Source organism: Scyliorhinus torazame, chromosome 11 (assembly GCF_047496885.1).
Source record: "Scyliorhinus torazame isolate Kashiwa2021f chromosome 11, sScyTor2.1, whole genome shotgun sequence".
Lineage (NCBI taxonomy): Eukaryota > Metazoa > Chordata > Chondrichthyes > Carcharhiniformes > Scyliorhinidae > Scyliorhinus > Scyliorhinus torazame.
In genome coordinates, this window is record NC_092717.1 from 114,094,094 (window position 1) to 114,114,493 (window position 20,400).

Consider the following 20,400-nt stretch of genomic DNA (forward strand, 5'->3'; position numbering starts at 1 on the left):
CGGATACCTCGGAACGGCCGAAAACACACCCACGGGAGAACAGAAACTGCAAGTCCTGCACTCAAGGGTGAGACCGGAAACTTACATCCTCATCGAGGACGCAGAACACTTCGATGCAGCAATGGAGCTGCTGAAAGGACATTATATTCGCCCGGTAAACCAGGTCTACGCTCGACATCTGCCAGCGACGAGGCGACAAATCCCTGGGGAATCGCTGGAAGAATTCTACCGTGCGCTCCTGGTGTTGGGGAGAAACTGCAGCTGCCCGCAAATTTCGGCGAGCGATCACACAGAACTTTTGATCCGGGCCGCTTTCGTTGCAGGTATGCTGTCCTCCCAAATCCGCCAGCGATTGTTGGAGAAAGACACCCTAGGCCTCAAGGAGGCACGGGCCATTGCCGACTCCCTGGATGTGGCCTCCCGAAACGCCCCCTGGGCAGCATGGAACCCCCCCGCGGCCGACCCCGAGACATCTCCCATCCCCCCACAAGCGGGCAGGCCAAGCACCCCCGACAGCGCTGTCCAGCCCGCGCATCCACTTGCAAGGGATGCGGTAAAAAGGGCCACTTTGTGGCGGTATGCCAGGCCCGGGTGGTCGCTGTGGTCTCCAGTGGCGAATGCGGACTGCCACCACAACCCTCTCCACTGTCCCTGTGCAGCCTCCGGGCGCGGCCATTTTGTGCACCCCCAGCCATGTGCGGCCAATGGGCGCCGCCATCTTGGATTAGCCCCCAGGACCCCAGCTCGGCTGACCACATACCGCCCAAAGAGAACATTCAACAGCTGCCACGAGTAGCCTCGGTGACCCTGGACCAGTCTCGGCCCCGAACACTATCGGCTGCTACGGCGACGGTGCTAATCAACGGGCATGAAACGTCCTGCCTAATTGACTCTGGGAGCACGGAGAGCTTCATACACCCCGACATGGTAAGACGCTGTTCTCTCCCCATCCACCCCGTTAATCAAAAAATCTCCCTGGCCTCCGGATCTCACTCAGTAGAGATCAAGGGGTTTTGTATAGCTAACCTCAGTCTAAGGAAGGGAGTTCAAAAACTACCGACTCTACATCCTTCCCCACCTCTGCGTGGCCACAGTCCTAGGATTGGATTTTCAGTGTAACCTCCAAAGTCTAACTTTCAAATTCGGCACCCTAAACCCCCCCTCACTGTCTGCAGCCTCGCGACCCTCAAGGTCGATCCGCCCTCCCTGTTTGCGAACCTCACCCCGGATTGCAAACCCGTCACCACCAGGAGCAGACGGTATAGTGCCCAGGACCGGATCTTTATTAGGTCAGAGGTCCAACGGTTACTGAAGGAAGGTGTCATTGAGGCTAGCAACAGCCCCTGGAGAGCTCAAGTAGTGGTGATAAAGACCGGGGAGAAGCATAGGATGGTCATCGACTACAGTCAGACCATCAACAGGTTTACGCAGCTGAACGCGTACCCTCACCCCCGCATATCCGACCTGGTCAACAGGATCGCGCATTACAAGGTCTTCTCCACGGTGGATCTTAAGTCCGCCTACCACCAGCTCCCCATCCGCACTAGTGACCACAAATACACTGCCTTCGAAGCAGATGGGCGGCTCTATCACTTCTTAAGGGTTCCCTTCTGTGTCACTAACGGGGTCTCGGTCTTCCAGCAAGAGATGGACCGAATGGTTGACCGGTATGGTTTACGGGCCACATTCCCGTACCTCAATAATATCACCATCTGCAGCCACGACCAGCAGGACCACGACAGCAACCTCCGAAAATTCCTCCAAACCGCAAAAATCCTTAACCTAACGTATAACAAGGATAAATGTGCGTTTAGCACCGACCGCCTAGCCATCCTCGGCTACATAGTGCGTTATGGACTGATAGGCCCCGACCCTGAACGCATGCGCCCCCTTATGGAGTTCCCCCTCCCTCACTGCTCCAAGGTCCTGAAGCGCTGAATAGGCTTTTTTTCTTACTATACCCAGTAGGTCCCCAATTATGCGGACAAGGCCCGTCCACTGATCCAATCCACAGTTTTTCCCCTGTCGCTAGAGGCCCGCCAGGCCTTCAGCCGCATCAGAGCAGACATTGCAAAGGCCACGATGCACGCCATCGACGAGTCCCTCCCTTTCCAGGTCGAGAGCGATGCGTCCGACGTAGCTCTGGCAGCCACCCTCAACCAAGCGGGCAGACCCGTGGCCTTCTTCTCACGCACCCTCCACGCCTCCGAAATCCGCCATTCCTCAGTCGAAAAGGAGGTCCAGGCCATATTAGAAGCTGTGCGACTTTGGAGGCATTACCTGGCCGGCAGGAGATTCATTCTCCTCACTGACCAACGGTCGGTTGCTTTTATGTTCGATAATGCACAGCGGGGCAAGATAAAAAAACGACAGGATCCTACGGTGGAGGATCGAACTCTCCACCTACAACTATGAGATTTTGTATCATCCCGGGAAGCTAAACGAACCTTCTGATGCCCTATCCCGCGGCGCATGTGCCAACGCACAAGTGGACCGCCTCCGAGCCCTCCACGAGAACCTCTGCGACCCAGGGGTCACTCGATTTTTCCACTTCATCAAGACCCGCCCTACTCCATCGAGGAGGTCAGGACAGCCACCAGGAATTGCCAAATCTGCGCGAAGTGCAAGCCGCACTTCTACAGGCCAGAGAAAGCGCACCTGATAAAGGCTTCCCGTCCCTTTGAACGCCGCAGTATGGCCTCAGTGTGGACTTCAAAGGCCCCCTCCCCTTCACCGACCGCAAGACGTACTTCCTGAACGTGATTGCCGAATACTCCCGGTTCCCTTCCGCCATCCCCTGCCCCGACATGACCGCAACTACCGTCATAAAAGCCCTCCATGGTATCTTTACGCTGTTCAGTTTCCCCGCCTCCATACACAGTGATGGGGGTCCTCCTTTATGAGCGACGAACTGCATCAATTCCTGCTCAGCAAGGGCATTGCCTTGAGCAGGACGACCAGTTACAACCCCTGGGGAAACGGACAGGTAGAGAGGGAGAACGGAACGGTCTGGAAGACCGTCCTACTGGCCCTGCAGTCCTGGAATCTCCCAGTCTCCCGCTGGAAGGAAGTCCTCCCGGATGCCCTCCATTCCATCCGGTCACTGCTGTGTACCACGACCAACCAAACACCTCACGAACGTCTCCTTGTCTTCCCCAGGAAGTCCTCCTCTGGGACCTCACTCCCTACCTGGCTGGCAGCTCCTGGACCCGTCCTGCTCCGAAAACACGTGCGGGCGCACAAATCGGACCCATTGGTCGAGAGGGTCCATTCTCCACCATGCTAACCCTCAGTACGTCTACGTGGCATACCCCGACGGCCGACAGGATACGGTCTCCCTACGGGACCTGGCGCCCGCTGGTTCCTCACACACACCCCCGCCACCAGCACCACCCTCCCTCCCACCTGCGCACCCCACAGCCGCCCCTTTCCCAGGTGGATCGGTTCTTCCACCGGCCCCGTCTAGGCCCTGCCCACCGGAGCATCCCACAGCTGCCCCCTTCCCAGGCCAGTCGGCCATTCCGCCAGCCACGTCTAGGGGCGATGAAGTCGCCGCAGAAGCCAAAACCACGCTCCCGGAGTCACAGATGCCTGAACCTCCACTGACATCACCACCAAAGCTATAACGATCAAAGAGGACGACCAGGGCCCCCGATCGACTAATTGCTTCCTTTTGAAATGTACATTACTGTTGTAAATAGTTAAAAGTTGTAATGAGGCAAAACGCTGTATGGAGGCATTACGGTACCTTCATAACTATAACTTCTACCACGTTGTAGTACGAAGCCACCCCCCCCCGCCGGACTCTTTTTTAACAGGGGGTGAATGTGGTAGTCTGTGTTAGGAGGATTACGGTATCTAGTAATGCCGGAATACTATTGGTGGAGAATGTACTTGTTCCATTGGATACGCTTGCATGTTAGCTCCACCTTGCAAGGCGGGGTATAAGAGTATAAGGTGCCCCTGCAGCTTTCTTCTGTACCTGTGCTGCTGGGGGAAACATTTAGCGTATTATAGCCTTCAAATGTCTCTAATCTCGTTTCTGAGGTTATTGATTGTGCATCAGATGGAATGGAGTTTCTACAATGTGTACAGGGCTCCTTTCTAACTCAATATATAAAAAGCTCAACAAGGGAAAATTCTCTATTTGATCCAGCAATGGTGGATAAACCAGAGCAAATAAGTGACGTAAAAGTAGAGGAACATTGAGGCAATAATGACCATACTATAATATGATTTAAGATTATGACGGAGAATGACATGAGTATGGCAAAAACTAAGTTAATGAGCTGGAGAAAAGCTGATTTTTAGGGGTTGAGAATAGAACTTGGGAAAATAAAGTGGGTGACAATATTGGCAAACAAAGATGTAGGAATTGGAAACATTTAAAAGGTGCAAACTGGAGTGCAGGAAAAGTATATTCCACTAAAGGAAAAAACAAACAGAACATTAGTGAGATGCTATGGATGAAAAAAGACATAAGGGAACTCAGAGCTTGGAAAGAAGCATACATTAAGTACAGACAGCACAGGAGTGCAGGACAAGACAGAATACTAAGAGAGTCTAGGGGAGATGAAATGAAAAAACAATCAGGAGGGGAAAGAGGAACTATTAAATTAAGTTATCAAAGACAATCAAACAAAATAACAAATTATTTTACAGGTAAATCAACAAAAGGAGGAAGGCTGTGATGCAAATAGGATCAGTAAAGGATAGACAGAATAATACCACATATAATTATCGGGACATGGTAGAAATATTAAATAATTATTTTGCTTCAGCATTTACCAGGGATGTAGAAGAGGTAGACAAGACATTGAATGATGAGGAGAATAATGTGATTGGTACTTAAAAAAATTTTTTTTAAGGATATATTGATTAAACTAAACAGACTCAAAGAGGACATGTTAGCTTTGGAACAATTTCTGAATTTGTGGATGGCACCAAATTGGCAGCGGGATAGTCAATACTGAGGAGGACTACAACAAATTACCGTAGGACATTAATAAACTTGCAGAATGGGCAAATAATTGTCAATTGAAGTTCAACACGAGTAAATGTAAGTCAGAGCAAGGATTGGAAAAAAGGAGGTTAAGAAGCGATGCAATGGAGCCATAGAATCATAGAATTTACAGTGCAGGAGGAGGCAATTCAGCCCTTTGAATCTGCACCTGCTCTTGGAGAGATCACCCTACTTAAGCCCACGCCTCCAGCCTACCCCCATAAACCAATAACCCACCTACCCCTTTTGGAAATTACGGGCAATTTAGCAAAGCCAATCCACCTAACCTGCACATCTTTGAACTGTGGGAGGAAACCGGAGCACCCAGAGGAACCCCACACAGACCCGGGGAGAAGGTGCAAACTCCACACAGTCACCCGAGGCCGGAATTGCACCCGGGTCCCTGGAGCTGTGAGGCAGCAGTGCTAACCATTGTGCCACCATGCATTTAAAACTATGAGAGGTTTTAAAAGAGTGGATGTAGTGAGGATGTTACTCTTCCACAGTAAAGCATATCCAGAGGTCAGCATTATAAGATCATCACCAAGAAATCTAATCGGGAATTCAGAAGAAACTTTTTAACCCAAAGATTGGTAAGAATGTGGAACATGCTACCACAGGGAGTAGTTGAAGCAAATAGTGCCAATGTGTTTAAGGGGAAACTAGTCAGTTAATTATTTAAAGCAACAAATAGATTTTGATGAGGAAAGGTGGAAGGAGACTAGAGTGGAGCATAAACACCAGTATGGACTGGTTGGGCTGAATGGCCAGTTTTTGTGCTTTCATTTTATGCTATTTCAGAGGTCAACCTCTTACCATACCAACTTCATTTGTCACCCCTTCTCCGTATCGAATATTTGAACAGGCCATCTGAAACAGAACCAACATACACAGAGATTGTCAGCCTTGCAGAGGGAAAACAACTGTGAATAATAATTTTGATGAAAATATTAAGTTATAAAAGGCCACGACTTATTAAGTGAAATATTTGTACCTCGAAAGCATAGTCTGTTGTCCTGGTTGTAACATTTTCTGGAGCTGGAACATATAAACATCAATACTGAAATGCATTCATAGCTTCCATCACCATACTGTAGAAAAATGGGAACTTCTACGTTTCAACCAATTTAAGGTGACTGTTTCACTAACTGGTCAGACTGTGTAGAATGTTTCTACAGCACAGTAACCAGCACTAACTGGTCAGACGGTATAGAATGTTTCTACAGCACAGTAACTAGCACTAACTGGTCAGATTGTATAGAATGTTTCCACAGCACAGTAACCAGCACTAACTGGTCAGACTGTGTAGAATGTTTCTACAGCACAGTAACTAGCACTAACTGGTCAGATTGTATAGAATGTTTCCACAGCACAGTAACCAGCACTAACTGGTCAGACTGTATAGAATGTTTCTACAGCACAGTAACCAGCACTAAGTGGTCAGACTGTATAGAATGTTTCTACAGCACAGTAACCAGCACTAACTGGTCGGATTGTATAGAATGTTTCTACAGCACAGTAACCAGCACTAACTGGTCAGACTGTGTAGAATGTTTCTACAGCACAGTAACCAGCACTAACTGGTCAGACTGTATAGAATGTTTCTACAGCACAGTAACCAGCACTAACTGGTCGGATTGTATAGAATGTTTCTACAGCACAGTAACCAGCACTAACTGGTCAGATTGTATAGAATGTTTCCACAGCACAGTAACCAGCACTAACTGGTCAGACTGTGTAGAATGTTTCTACAGCACAGTAACCAGCACTAACTGGTCAGATTGTATAGAATGTTTCCACAGCACAGTAACTAGCACTAACTGTTCAAACTGTATAGAATGTTTCTACAGCACAGTAACCAGCACTAACTGGTCAGAATGTGTAGAATGTTTCTACAGCACAGTAACCAGCACTAACTGGTCAGACTGTATAGAATGTTTCTACAGCACAGTAACTAGCACTAACTGATCAGATTGTATAGAATGTTTCCACAGCACAGTAACCAGCACTAACTGGTCAGACTGTGTAGAATGTTTCTACAGCACAGTAACTAGCACTAACTGGTCAGATTGTATAGAATGTTTCCACAGCACAGTAACCAGCACTAACTGGTCAGACTGTATAGAATGTTTCTACAGCACAGTAACCAGCACTAACTGGTCAGACTGTATAGAATGTTTCTACAGCACAGTAACCAGCACTAACTGGTCGGATTGTATAGAATGTTTCTACAGCACAGTAACCAGCACTAACTGGTCAGACTGTGTAGAATGTTTCTACAGCACAGTAACCAGCACTAACTGGTCAGACTGTATAGAATGTTTCTACAGCACAGTAACCAGCACTAACTGGTCGGATTGTATAGAATGTTTCTACAGCACAGTAACCAGCACTAACTGGTCAGATTGTATAGAATGTTTCCACAGCACAGTAACCAGCACTAACTGGTCAGACTGTGTAGAATGTTTCTACAGCACAGTAACCAGCACTAACTGGTCAGATTGTATAGAATGTTTCCACAGCACAGTAACTAGCACTAACTGTTCAAACTGTATAGAATGTTTCAACAGCACAGTAACCAGCACTAACTGGTCAGAATGTGTAGAATGTTTCTACAGCACAGTAACCAGCACTAACTGGTCAGACTGTATAGAATGTTTCTACAGCACAGTAACTAGCACTAACTGGTCAGACTATATAGAATGTTTCTACAGCACAGTAACCAGCACTAACTGGTCAGACTGTGTAGAATGTTTCTACAGCACAGTAACCAGCACTAACTGGTCAGACTGTATAGAATGTTTCTACAGCACAGTAACTAGCACTAACTGGTCAGACTGTGTAGAATGTTTCTACAGCACAGTAACCAGCACTAACTGGTCAGACTGTAAAGAATGTTTCCATAGCACAGTAACTAGCACTAACTGTTCAAACTGTATAAAATGTTTTTACAGCACAGTAACTAGCACTAACAGGTCAGACTGTATAGAATGTTTCTACAGCATAGTAACTAGCACTAACAGGTCAGACTGTATTGAATGTTTCTACAGCACAGTAACCAGCACTAACTGGTCAGACTGTATAGAATGTTTCTACAGCACAGTAACCAGCACTAACTGGTCAGACTGTATAGAATGGTTCTACAGCACAGTAACTATCACTAACTGGTCAGACTGTATAGAATGGTTCTACAGCACAGTAACTATCACTAACTGGTCAGACTGTATAGAATGGTTCTACAGCACAGTAACTAGCACTAACTGGTCAGACTGTGTAGAATGTTTCTACAGTCCAGTAACGAGCACCAACTGGTCAGACTGTATAGAATGTTTCTACAGTACAGTAACTAGCACTAACTGATCAGGCTGTATAGAATATTCCTACAGCACAGTAACTATCACTGACTGGTCAGACTGTATAGAATGTTTCTACAGCATAGTAACTAGCACTAACAGGTCAGAATGTATCGAATGCTTCTACAGCATAGTAACTAGCACTAACAGGTCAGACTGTATTGAATGTTTCTACAGCATAGTAACTAGCACTAACAGGTCAGACTGTATTGAATGTTTTTACAGCACAGTAACTAGCACTAACTGGTCAGACTGTATAGAATATTCCTACAGCACAGTAACTAGCACTAACTGGTCAGACTGTATAGAATATTCCTACAGCACAGTAACTAGCACTAACTGGTCAGACTGTATCGGATGTTTTTACAGCACAGTAACCAGCACTAACTGGTCAGACTGTATTGAATGTTTTTACAGCATGGTAACTAGCACTAACTGGTCAGACTGTACAGAATATTTCTACAGTACAGTAACCAGCACTAACTGGTTTGGAGGAAAATGTAGCTGGTCTGATTAGTGAGTTCGTGGATGACACCAAGGTTGGTGGGGTGGCAGATAATGTTGAGGATTGTCAGAAGATACAGCAGGACATAGATAGGTTGGAGACTTGGGCAGAGAAATGGCAAATGGAGTTTAATCCGGACAAATGTGAGGTAATGCATTTTGGTAGGTCTAACACAGAGGGGAAATATACCGTAAATGGCAAAACTCTTGGGAATATAGAAAGTCAGCAAGATCTGGGCATGCAGGTCCACAGATCTTTGAAAGTGGCAACACAAGTGGACAATGCAGTCAAGATAGCATACGGAATGCTTGCCTTCATTGGACGGGACATGGAGTATAAAAACAAGTCATGCTCCAGTTGTATAGAACCTTGGTAAGGCCGCACTTGGAATATTGTGCACAATTCTTGTCGCCACACTAGCAGAACGATGTGGAGAATTTGGAGAGAGTGCAGAGGAGGTTTACCAGGATGTTGCCTGGTTTGGAGGGTGTTAGCTATGCAGAGAGGGTGAATAGACTCAGACTGTTTTCATTAGAATGACGGAGGTTGAGGGGTGACCTGATAGAGGTCTACAAGATTATGAGGGACATGGATAGAGTGGATGGGCAGGCACTCTTTCCCAGGGTTGAGGGGTCAATCACCAGGTGGCATAGGTTTAAGGTCCGTGGGGCAAAGTTTAGAGGAGATATGCGAGGCAGGTTTTTTATGCAGAGGGTGGTGAGTGCCTGGAACATGTTGCCAGGGGAGGTTGTGGAAGCAAATACATTAACAGCATTCAAAAAGCATTGTGACAAATACATGGATAGGATAGGTATAGAGGGATACGGCACAAGGAAGTGCTGAGGGGTTTGGCAAAGGCTGGTATCATGACCGGTACAGGCTTGGAGAGCCAAAGGGCCTGTTCCTGTGCTGTATTGTTCTTTGTTCAGATTGTATAGAATGTTTCTACAGTACAGTAACTAGCACTAACTGGCCAGACCGCATAGAATGTTCGGGCAGCACGGTAGCATAGTGGTACGCACAATTGCTTCACAGCTCCAGGGTCCAGGTTCGATTCCCGGCTGGATCACTGTCTGTGCAGAGTCTGCACGTTCTCCCAGTGTCTGCGTGGGTTTCCTCCGGGTGCTCCGGTTTCCTCCCACAGTCCAAAGATGTGTGGGTTAGGTGAATTGGCCATGATAAATTGCCCTTAGTGTCCTAAAAGGTTAAGTGGGGGTTGCTGGATTACGGGGATAGGGTAGCTACGTGGGCTTGAGTAGGGTGATCTTTGTAAGGGCCGATGCAGACTAGATGGGCCGAATGGCCTCCTTCTGCGCTGTAAGTTCTAATTCTAAAAAAATATCTCTATAGTACAGTAACTAGCACTAACTGGTCAGACTGTATAGAATGTTTCTACAGTACAGTAACTAGCCCTAACTGGTCAAACTGTATAAAATGTTTCTACAGCACAGTAACTAGCACTAATTGGTCAAACTGTATAGGATGTTTCTACAGCACAGTAACTAGTACTAACTGCTCAGACTGTATCTTGTGTTTTTACAGCACCGTGACTAGCACTAACTGGTTAGACTGTATAGAATATTCCTACAGTCCAGTAACTAGCACCAACTGGTCAGACTGTATAGAATGTTTCTACAGTACAGTAACTAGCACTAACTGATCAGACTGTATAGAATATTCCTACAGCACAGTAACTATCACTGACTGGTCAGACTGTATAGAATGTTTCTACAGCACAGTAACTAGCACTAACTGGCCAGACTGCATGGACTGTTCCTGCAGCACAGTAACTAGCATTAACTGGTCAGACTGTATAGAATGTTTGTACAGCACAGTAACTAGCACTAACTGGTCAAACTGTATAGGATGTTTCTACAGCACAGTACCTAGCACTAACTGCTCAGACTGTATCTTGTGTTTTTACAGCACAGTGACTAGCACTAACTGGTTAGACTGTATAGAATATTTCTACAGTCCAGTAACGAGCACCAACTGGTCAGACTGTATAGAATATTTCTACAGTCCAGTAACGAGCACCAACTGGTCAGACTGTATAGAATGTTTCTACAGTACAGTAACTAGCACTAACTGATCAGGCTGTATAGAATATTCCTACAGCACAGTAACTATCACTGACTGGTCAGACTGTATAGAATGTTTCTACAGCACAGTAACTAGCACTAACTGGTCAGACTGTATAGAATGTTTCTACAGAACAGTAACTAGCACTAACTGGCCAGACTGCATGGACTGTTCCTACAGCACAGTAACTAGCATTAACTGGTCAGACTATATCAAATATCTCTACAGTACAGTAACTAGCACTAACTGGTCAGACTGTATCCTATGTTTTTACAGCACAGTAACTAGCACTAACTGGTCAGACTGTATAGAATATTTCTATTGTATAGTGACTAGCGCTAACTGGTCAGACTGTATAGATTATTTCTACAGTCCAGTAACTAGCACTTACTGGTCAAACTGTACAGAATGTTTCTACAGCACAGTAACTAGCACTGACTGGTTAGACTGTATAGAATGTTTCTGCAGTATAGTAACTAGCACTAACTGGCCAGACTGGAAAGATTATTTCTACTGTCCAGTAACTAGCACTAACTGGTCAGACTGTATCGAATGTTTCTACAGCACAGTAACTAGCACTGACTGGTTAGACTGTATAGAATGTTTCTGCAGTATAGTAACTAGCACTAACTGGCCAGACTGGAAAGATTATTTCTACTGTCCAGTAACTAGCACTAACTGGTCAGACTGTATCGAATGTTTCTACAGCACAGTAACTAGCACTAACTGGTTAGAATGGTGCTACAGCACAGTAACTAGCACTAACTGGTCAGGCTGTATAGAATGTTTCTACAGTACAGTAAGTAGCACTAACTGGTCAGGCTCTATTGAATGTTTCTACAGCCCAGTAACTAGCACTAACTGGTCAGACTGTATAGAATGTTGCTACAGCACCGTAACTAGCACTAACTGGTCAGACTCTATCGAATGTTTCTACTGTATAGTAACTAGCACTAACTGGTCAGATGTGCAGATAAAGGTACAACAAAGTTGATGTTTTTCACTGATGTTCAATAACAATCAACTGTTTTGGAGAGATTAACCAATTTTAAATCCCAGTGATATCATATGCCTGCTAAATACATGGCAAAATGTCAAATTAGAATATAGACCAGCCCTTGAATCCGATTTCAAAGGTGTAGGCACTTAAATATAAATTAAGCTTTACTACCTAAAAAAATAAATCAAACTCCTAATTTTGAACAGCAGGGATAAGTCATTAATGTGTAAAAAAATGTAGGAAAAAACTGTTTCCTTCAAAAGTTACCAAATCTGATGTATAAATCTAATTTTCTGTTTGGAAATTATGATGTTTCCACCGTTGTGGCCTGTCAGCCAGTTTCACATTCTACCACACAGAAAAACATGGGATAGCAAAAAGGCTTACATTTCCCAAACTTTGCAGGAGTTAAAACAACAAATTCCTCTTTCAATTTAACCAGATACACAAAAATACTTATAACTATTTACTTTGCTAAATATGGATCCTGTCATTCACAGCGCACAGCCTTTACACAATGTTATACTCTTGAATTCATGAGTGGATCCTGAGGCATCTGCCTGCTCTTTACTTTTCTACTTGATTGCTGAAGTACATTTTAACTAGAATTAAGGATTATTTCCTACCAAGTTATATTCTATGGTTAACAATTAACAATGTTCTCAGAATAGAGTATTACCTTGTGAGTAAGTGAGAGAGTGAGCAGGACAACGACATCTACAAACAACAAAAGATATTGAAACCATATTATTTTTCTCTACTTAGCACAAATAATCAATACTAAAAATTGCTGCAGTTAATAATCATCCTTCTACCAACATATGGCATTTGCATATGTCAAATATTGTTAAACATTTGATATACTGTGTAAGGACCAGTGATTTTAGGCTGGATTTTCATGTGGGGCTCATGAAATGAAAGCGGCCTCATTTTTCGACTTTGGAAACCCAAGCATGTCACCTCTGCCCATACCCCTCATATTTCCATCTTCTGGAGACATGACGAGCAGAGTTTGGCTTTTCCGAGTCCCAAGACAACATTGAATGATTGCGGATGCCTAGGTGGGCTGGTTAGAAACCCTGCCCTACTTCACAGGAACATCCGTTCTTATACCCACAAACATTCATAACATAAGAACATAGGAACTAGGAGCAGGAGTAGGCCATCTGGCCCTCGAGCCTGCTCCACCATTCAATGAGATCATGGCTGATCTTTTGTGGACTCAGCTCCACTTTCCGGCCTGAACACCATAACCTTTAATCCCTTTATTCTTCAAAAAACTATCTATCTTTATCTTAAAAACATTTAATGAAGGAGCCTCTACTGCTTCACTGGGCAAGGAATTCCAGAGATTCACAACCCTTTGGGTGAAGAAGTTCCTCCTAAACTCAGTCCTAAATCTACTTCCCCTTATTTTGAGGCTATGCCCCCTAGTTCTGCTTTCACCCGCCAGTGGAAACAACCTGCCCGCATCTATCCTATCTATTCCCTTCATAATCTTATATGTTTCTATAAGATCCCCCCTCATCCTTCTAAATTCCAACGAGTACAGTCCCAGTCTACTCAACCTCTCCTCGTAATCCAACCCCTTCAGCTCTGGGATTAACCTAGTGAATCTCCTCTGCACACCCTCCAGTGCCAGTACGTCCTTTCTCAAGTAAGGAGACCAAAACTGAACACAATACTCCAGGTGTGGCCTCACTAACACCTTATACAATTGCAGCAGAACCTCCCTAGTCTTAAACTCCATCCCTCTAGCAATGAAGGACAAAATTCCATTTGCCTTCTTAATCACCTGTTGCACCTGAAAACCAACTTTTTGCGACTCATGCACTAGCACACCCAGGTCTCTCTGCACAGCAGCATGTTTTAATATTTTATCATTTAAATAATAATCCCTTTTGCTGTTATTCCTACCAAAATGGATAACCTCACATTTGTCAACATTGTATTCCATCTGCCAGACCCTAGCCCATTCACTTAGCCTATCCAAATCCCTCTGCAGGTTTCCAGTATCCTCTGCACTTTTTGCTTTACCACTTATCTTAGTGTCGTCTGCAAACTTGGAAACATTGCCCTTGGTCCCCAACTCCAAATCATCTATGTAAATTGTGAACAGTTGTGGGCCCAACACTGATCCCTGAGGGACACCACTAGCAACTGATTGCCAACCAGAGAAACACCCATTAATCCCCACTCTTTGCTTTCTATTAATTAACCAATCCTCTATCCATGCTACTACTTTCCCCTTAATGCCATGCATCTTTATCTTATGCAACAACCTTTTGTGTGGCACCTTGTCAAAGGCTTTCTGGAAATCCAGATATACCACATCCATTCCCCCCCCCTCACACTCTCACCATCCACCCAACCCTCCACATGCCCTCTCCAAGCCTCCTCAAATTGCCTTTGTCCCTTCATGCTTACCATGCCCCCATGCTATCCCAGGCCCCCCTTACATTCCCCATGCCTCTTCCATGGCCCCATACTTCCTCCATAATCCCTCAGAATCCCCAAGCCCCTTCTATGCCCTCATATCCCCCAAGCCTCCTTCAATGCTCCCCATGTATTCTCCATAGTAGCCATCATGGGCGGACCTCAGGATATCTTTGAAACGGACATTAAAAATTAAACATGTAATAATCTAAAACTGCTGTCATCCTCAAAAACACTTCATGCTGAGAAAACTTTCATCCAAAAAAGTTATTCAAAACATGTAAACTCCCTCAAGTGGCCAATCTTTTGTCAAAACAAACACTAGTCCACTTATCGCATTAAAGATAGATAATCCTTGAATAACCTATTTAAACTGTCAATCAAAGTGTGAGCACAAATAGGTGACTCTGAACTGCTTAAAACCCAACCAAATATTAATTATGGGCTCAGCAATAATAACAAGTCCTGAGAAATGTAAACATTGGAGTCCACTGAAACTGGAAAAGAAAGATTAGTCTTTTAAAGCTGCAGATGGTGTTTCATTTCAAAGCAGGTTGTCTCTCAATCAATGGAGTGCAGTAGATGCTTAGTTTTTATATAACCTCAACAGTAGTGTAATTCTTCCAAAGCTGGAACTCACTGGACATTTAAATCACAGTTCAAAACATAACAGGAAAGGTTTGCACCATATCTTTCCACGGGTTTAAATTGATCATACCTAATTCTTCTTTGGATAAAGTACTGTAATGCATGTCAACGCTTACATAATAGTGGTCAAAGTGATGGCCAATTTACCTTTGCAGTACAGAGCCCTATGATCTATCACTGCATTAAAAACACATCCACATTACAAAACAGTATCTAATAGTGACTTTTGAAGGTGTTAAAACATTTAATCCTTAGTTGTCAGAATGTTCCAGACTCCTCAACAGACTCCCCTTAATGGTTACAAATTCTTAGTGGGCTCTTTAGGCCTTCCAAAACCTGCACTAGCACATGAACATAGAATGGGGAAAGAAATAAAAATTTCCCATAGACCTCACAATGGCAACTCGATCTTAGGAAATGCAATCCATACTCGAAGCCTTCCCAATTCACGAAAAAGCAACACATAGCGCTGGGTCAGGAAGGTACTCTAAATTGAAATTTGTGGCCACAAATCTCAGTTTTTCTTTCACGAACCCATTGCCACCTCCATCGGAATGTGAAAATTCAACCCTTAGGGTGCATTTACACTACAATTTCAGTACTAGTGCACAGCACTTTCCGGTTTGCATCAACACTCAGTTTGCTACATGTACATTGAGTATGGAGGTCCACACAACTTCAAGATGAAGTGGAGCAAGACATGTTCTTCTAAGAAATCTCACTTCATTCCAGTTTCAGACTGCATCTACATTTGGTGGGTTTGGCGGAGGGGGGGATTAGGGAAGGTGTGTGTGTGTGTGACAAATAGAAATTTTACAATAAAATTCAAATAGAAACATTATTACTTCTAATAATCTAATCATTGAAATAAATGAAATATAAAAAGGGCTTGTTAAACAAGAATTTTAAAACGCAGAATCAAAATGTATTGCCAGTCTATTAAAACATGGCTATTATTCACCCTGATATCCCAATGGACAATTAAAATATCAATTAAAAGCATAAACTTATGAATTACACTGGAGTAATTGTCTAGTTCTGGAAGATCATTCATTCTTTGTGTTCGACCAAGTTATCTAAAAATTTCAAAATGGAAGGTCACACTTGACAAACTTTATTGAATTCTTTGAAATGCAATAGAGGGAATATATTTAGATTTTTTAATAATAGACTGCATTGCAGACTCATCTCATGACTGAGGTCGGATCACTGTTACCTAATTTCAGGGGTGCCCTCTGCACATTAGGGAACTATCCTTAAGATCATATCCTCCTTTTGTGCTAGGCCTTCAAAGCCTGCCCCCACCTCCCTCCCCAGGGTGCCCAATCTCTCCCCACCCACAAAGCCCAGACTCATCTTATCCATCATCCATGTCAATATTTGTGGGCCTCCTTCCAGTCCCAGCAACACACACTGCTCTCTTCTGGCGCTGTCGGTTGCTGACGCCGAAATCGGCAGGAGAATACTCGTTTCCAACGAAAATTGGGGCGGTGCCGAATTTGTGATGCTCTGCCCCCTCCAAAGCTGCGTACTCTAGGAGTACACCGCACGCCGTATCGACAGCCTCAGGACATTGCCTGAGGCTCATCCTCCCCGATGCTCTGCTCCCAACTGGCCGAATTCCCGATGTCGTGGGCCTCTCATGGTCTTACCGGTCGGGAACTCGGCATGGCGACTGTAGACTCAGTCCACGCCGTCACAGTCGGGGGAAGGCCGATCGGCGGGAAGGGGGGACTTTGGTAGGGGCTGGGGGCACTGTTGGGGGGCGGTCCGGGCTCGTGGGCCGACCAAAGAGAAGGCACTATTTTGTAGGCCGGGACCACACGCGGCCAGCGCCATGTTGCACGGTGCGGCCGCTGCAGACCGTCGCAGTGCGCATGCGCGGCCACGGACCTAGCAATTCTCCGGGCCATATCGGCAGCTAGAACTGGGGATCTCTACGCTGCCTTCCTACTAGCCCCCCACCAAACGGAGGATCGGTGGCCATTTTGCACAGAATGTTCGGTCGTAAAAGGCCACCGTTCCCACGCTGGCGTCAGGACATAGCCTGAGAATCAGAGAATCCAGCCCCAAATCTCAGTTTGGCAAAATTAGCCTGATTGTTCACTCTTAGGCTATCTCCGTTTATGCTCACAGCCACAACATTCCCTTCCATTTGCCCAGCTTCATTTCCTAAAACTAAATCCAGAACTGTCCCTTCTTTCTTGTTGGGGTTCTCTGTATTTGAAATGTTTTTCCTGAATCCATTTAAAAACTTTTGCATCCTCTAGATCTTTGACAATGATTTTATCTCAGCTCGTATTGAGGTTGTTGAAATGCCCTGCCATTACGGCCCCATCATTTCTGTACTTCTCAGCAATTTGCCTACATATTTGCTTTAGTCCCTTCCTCTGACTTTTTGGTGATACATAGTATACTCCCAGAAGTAGGACTACACCTTTTTTCAACTCATCTGGCCTCATTTGATATTTCTGGCACATGACAAGGTCAGAAGAGGGGATATTCGCCGATGATTGCCCAGTGTTCAATATCATTAGTGACTCCTCAGATACTGAAAAAGTCCATGCCGGCATGAAAACAAAACCTGGATAACATTCTGGGCTTGGGATAAGTGGCAAATAATATTCTTGTTGCACAAGTACCAGGCAATTCCCCTCTCCAATAACAGAGAATCTAACCATCTCACTTGACATTCAATGGCATTACCATTGCCATTACAATATTCTGGGGGTTACCATTGAATCATAGAATTTACAGTGCAGAAGAAGGCCATTCGGCCCATTGAGTCTGCACTGGCCTTTTGGAAAAAGCAGCCTACTTAAGCCCACACCTCCATCCTATCACCATAACCCCACCTAAACATTTTGGACACGAAAGGCAATTTAGCATCGTCAATCCATCTGACCTGCACACCTTTGGACTGCACAAGGAAACTGGAACACTCGGAGGAAACTCACGCAGACACGGGGAGAAAGTGCAAACTCCACACAGACATTGACCCGAGGCTGGCATTGAACCCGAGTCCCTGGAGCTGTGAGGCAGCAGTGCTAACCACTACTAACCGTATCTGCCTCACTCTCCTCCTTTAAGATACACCTTAAAATATAAGCTTTTGGTCAGCTGTCCTGATATCTGCTTATGTGGGCGGCTTGGTATCATTTTGTTCATAGATCCAGCTGTTATTTCTCTGTCGTCTTCCTATTCCTGATGAAAGGTGATTGATCTGAAATGTTAGCTCTGTGGGTGCGATTTAACGCACAAAAACAGACATCTGTTTTGGGTGTGTATAGTGGGGTCTTTCTCGGCACTGCAAGTGTCGAGAACCGACTCCACTATCAAACGGGACTCAGTCGGTTTTTTTTTCTAGCCTCGGTCGGGAATGCCCCACCAAGGCCACACTTACCTCACACGTCAGTTCAGGAAGAAAGGTAGCTCCGATCTCTCAACCCCCCTCGGACTCCTCACTGTGGCCTCCAGACCCCACCCCTCCTCCCACTGTCCCAACTTACCTCTTAGGGTGTCCTCGAGCACCCACTCCCCCTCACTTCACTTCTTGACAGCAGGGCACCCCTGGCCCGATCTCTGGCACGGGCAATCTGGCATCCAGGTACCCTGGCACTACCATTGACCAAAAACTGAAGTGGACTAGCGATATAAATACTGTAATACATGCAAAGGTTAGAGGCTGGGAATTCTGTGGCTCGTAACTCACCTCCTGACTCCCCAAAGCTTGACCACTATCTACAAGGCACAAGTGTGTGATTTTTTTGCCTGGTTGGGTGTAGCTCCAACAACACTCAAAAAGTTCAACACCGTTGAGGACAGGGCAACCTGCTTGATTGGCACCCTCCGCCACCAGCATTCAATGCATACCATCTACAAGATGCACTGCAAAGGTTCCTTTGACAGCACCTTTCAAATCTGAAACCTCAACAACCTAGAAGGACAAGTGCAGTAGATGAATGGGGAGACCACCACCTACCTCTAAGATCCCCTCCAAGTCACCATCCTGAGTTGGAACTATATCGCCGATCCTTCACCATCACTGGGTCAAAATCCTGGAACTTTCTCCCTAACAACACTGTGGATATACCTACACCACATGGACTGCAGCAATTCAAGAAGGCAGCTGACCATCACTTTCTTATGGGCAATTAGGGACAGGTAATACATGCTGACATACCCAACAATGCTCACATCCCATAATCAAATTTAAAAAAACATCCCTCCAAAGAGCTGATCATGAATTTTCACGATGATATGAATGAAAGTTACCAATTAAAGATTTAAAACAGTTGTTTAATCTTCTGGTAAAACAATCTACTGTCGATCTTAATATCTATATAATACATATGCAGTACACACACTGTGGGTCCACTTGGCACTGGTAAATTCTTGCACATAAGGCCCAAATTGAGTGTTGAGAGCGGCACAGTGCCCCTCAGTGTCCAAAGATGTGTAGTTGGCTGGGGTTACCGGGATGGGGGGGGTCTCGGTAGAGTGCTTTTCCAGAGGGTCGGTGCAGACCCGATGGGCCGAATGGCCTCCTTCTGCGGGAATTCCATGGAGCCAGTTGTGTGGCTTCTCTATTAGGGATTGCTGCATTGACGCTGCAGGCCCGGGGCCGGGGGCGACAGGTACAAATGAGCGAAATTATAGAACAAGATTGAAAAGCCGGTGTCCTTGAGGACTGACATCTCTGCAGCAGCTGGATTTCGTGTAGCGCCGGCAGCAGCTGCTCGTGGTGCGGCCATTCTGGGTTGACTGTTAGTACAGACACTGTGTCTGCTGATCTCAGCAACACAGATTTACAAAGGACACTGATCGGCCAACAACGCAGCAGTATTAGCAGCGGCGATAAGACTACCAGAAAGATCGATTCCTTTCATTCAAAGTAATTGTTTTGGTCTTGGCCACTTACGATGCCTGTTGCAGCTGCTTCAACAAGTGAACAATTCTCTCCCGACCGGCCATGACTTTGAGACAGCCGACAGTGAAGAACTATGGGATAGAGGGAATAACACACCCAGTACTAACTAAACATATGCTCAGCTTTGCTCTAGTATTTTAAAAATCTCAGCAGCACTTACTGATAGCCAGCTGCAGGCACAAAACAAAAACACAGAACCTGCCCGCACAAAAGGCCACTCTGCCCATCTGGCCTGTGCCAGCTCTTGGGAGTTTTCCAATTATCTGCTCTTTCCCTGTAGCCCTTCAAAAAATTCCTTTTAAACTATATATGACCTCAGCCAAGAACAATAAAAAGAAATAAATCTGAAAGACAAGCCAAGATTCCATGCTTTAAACAAAATAACTGTTACTAAACAAGAATCAAGCAAAACAAATACATAATACTATCTTGGGTACTACGTAG

General features: G+C 45.3%; 1 protein-coding gene across 1 annotated transcript in view; it reads right to left on the reverse strand.

The window, feature by feature from the left end:
* Window positions 1–20,036, reverse strand: part of adhfe1 (alcohol dehydrogenase iron containing 1) — a 94,175-nt gene extending 74,139 nt beyond the window's left edge. Inside the window, exons 1-4 of the mRNA XM_072467647.1 lie at window positions 19,948–20,036; window positions 12,622–12,659; window positions 5,997–6,040; window positions 5,819–5,872 (exon numbers count right to left, since the gene is read on the reverse strand). Coding sequence (XP_072323748.1) covers window positions 5,819–5,872; window positions 5,997–6,040; window positions 12,622–12,659; window positions 19,948–20,000 — 189 coding nt within the window. The 5' untranslated portion in view covers window positions 20,001–20,036. The remainder of the gene's footprint in view (window positions 1–5,818; window positions 5,873–5,996; window positions 6,041–12,621; window positions 12,660–19,947) is intronic.
* Between the last annotated feature and the right edge of the window lie 364 nt (window positions 20,037–20,400).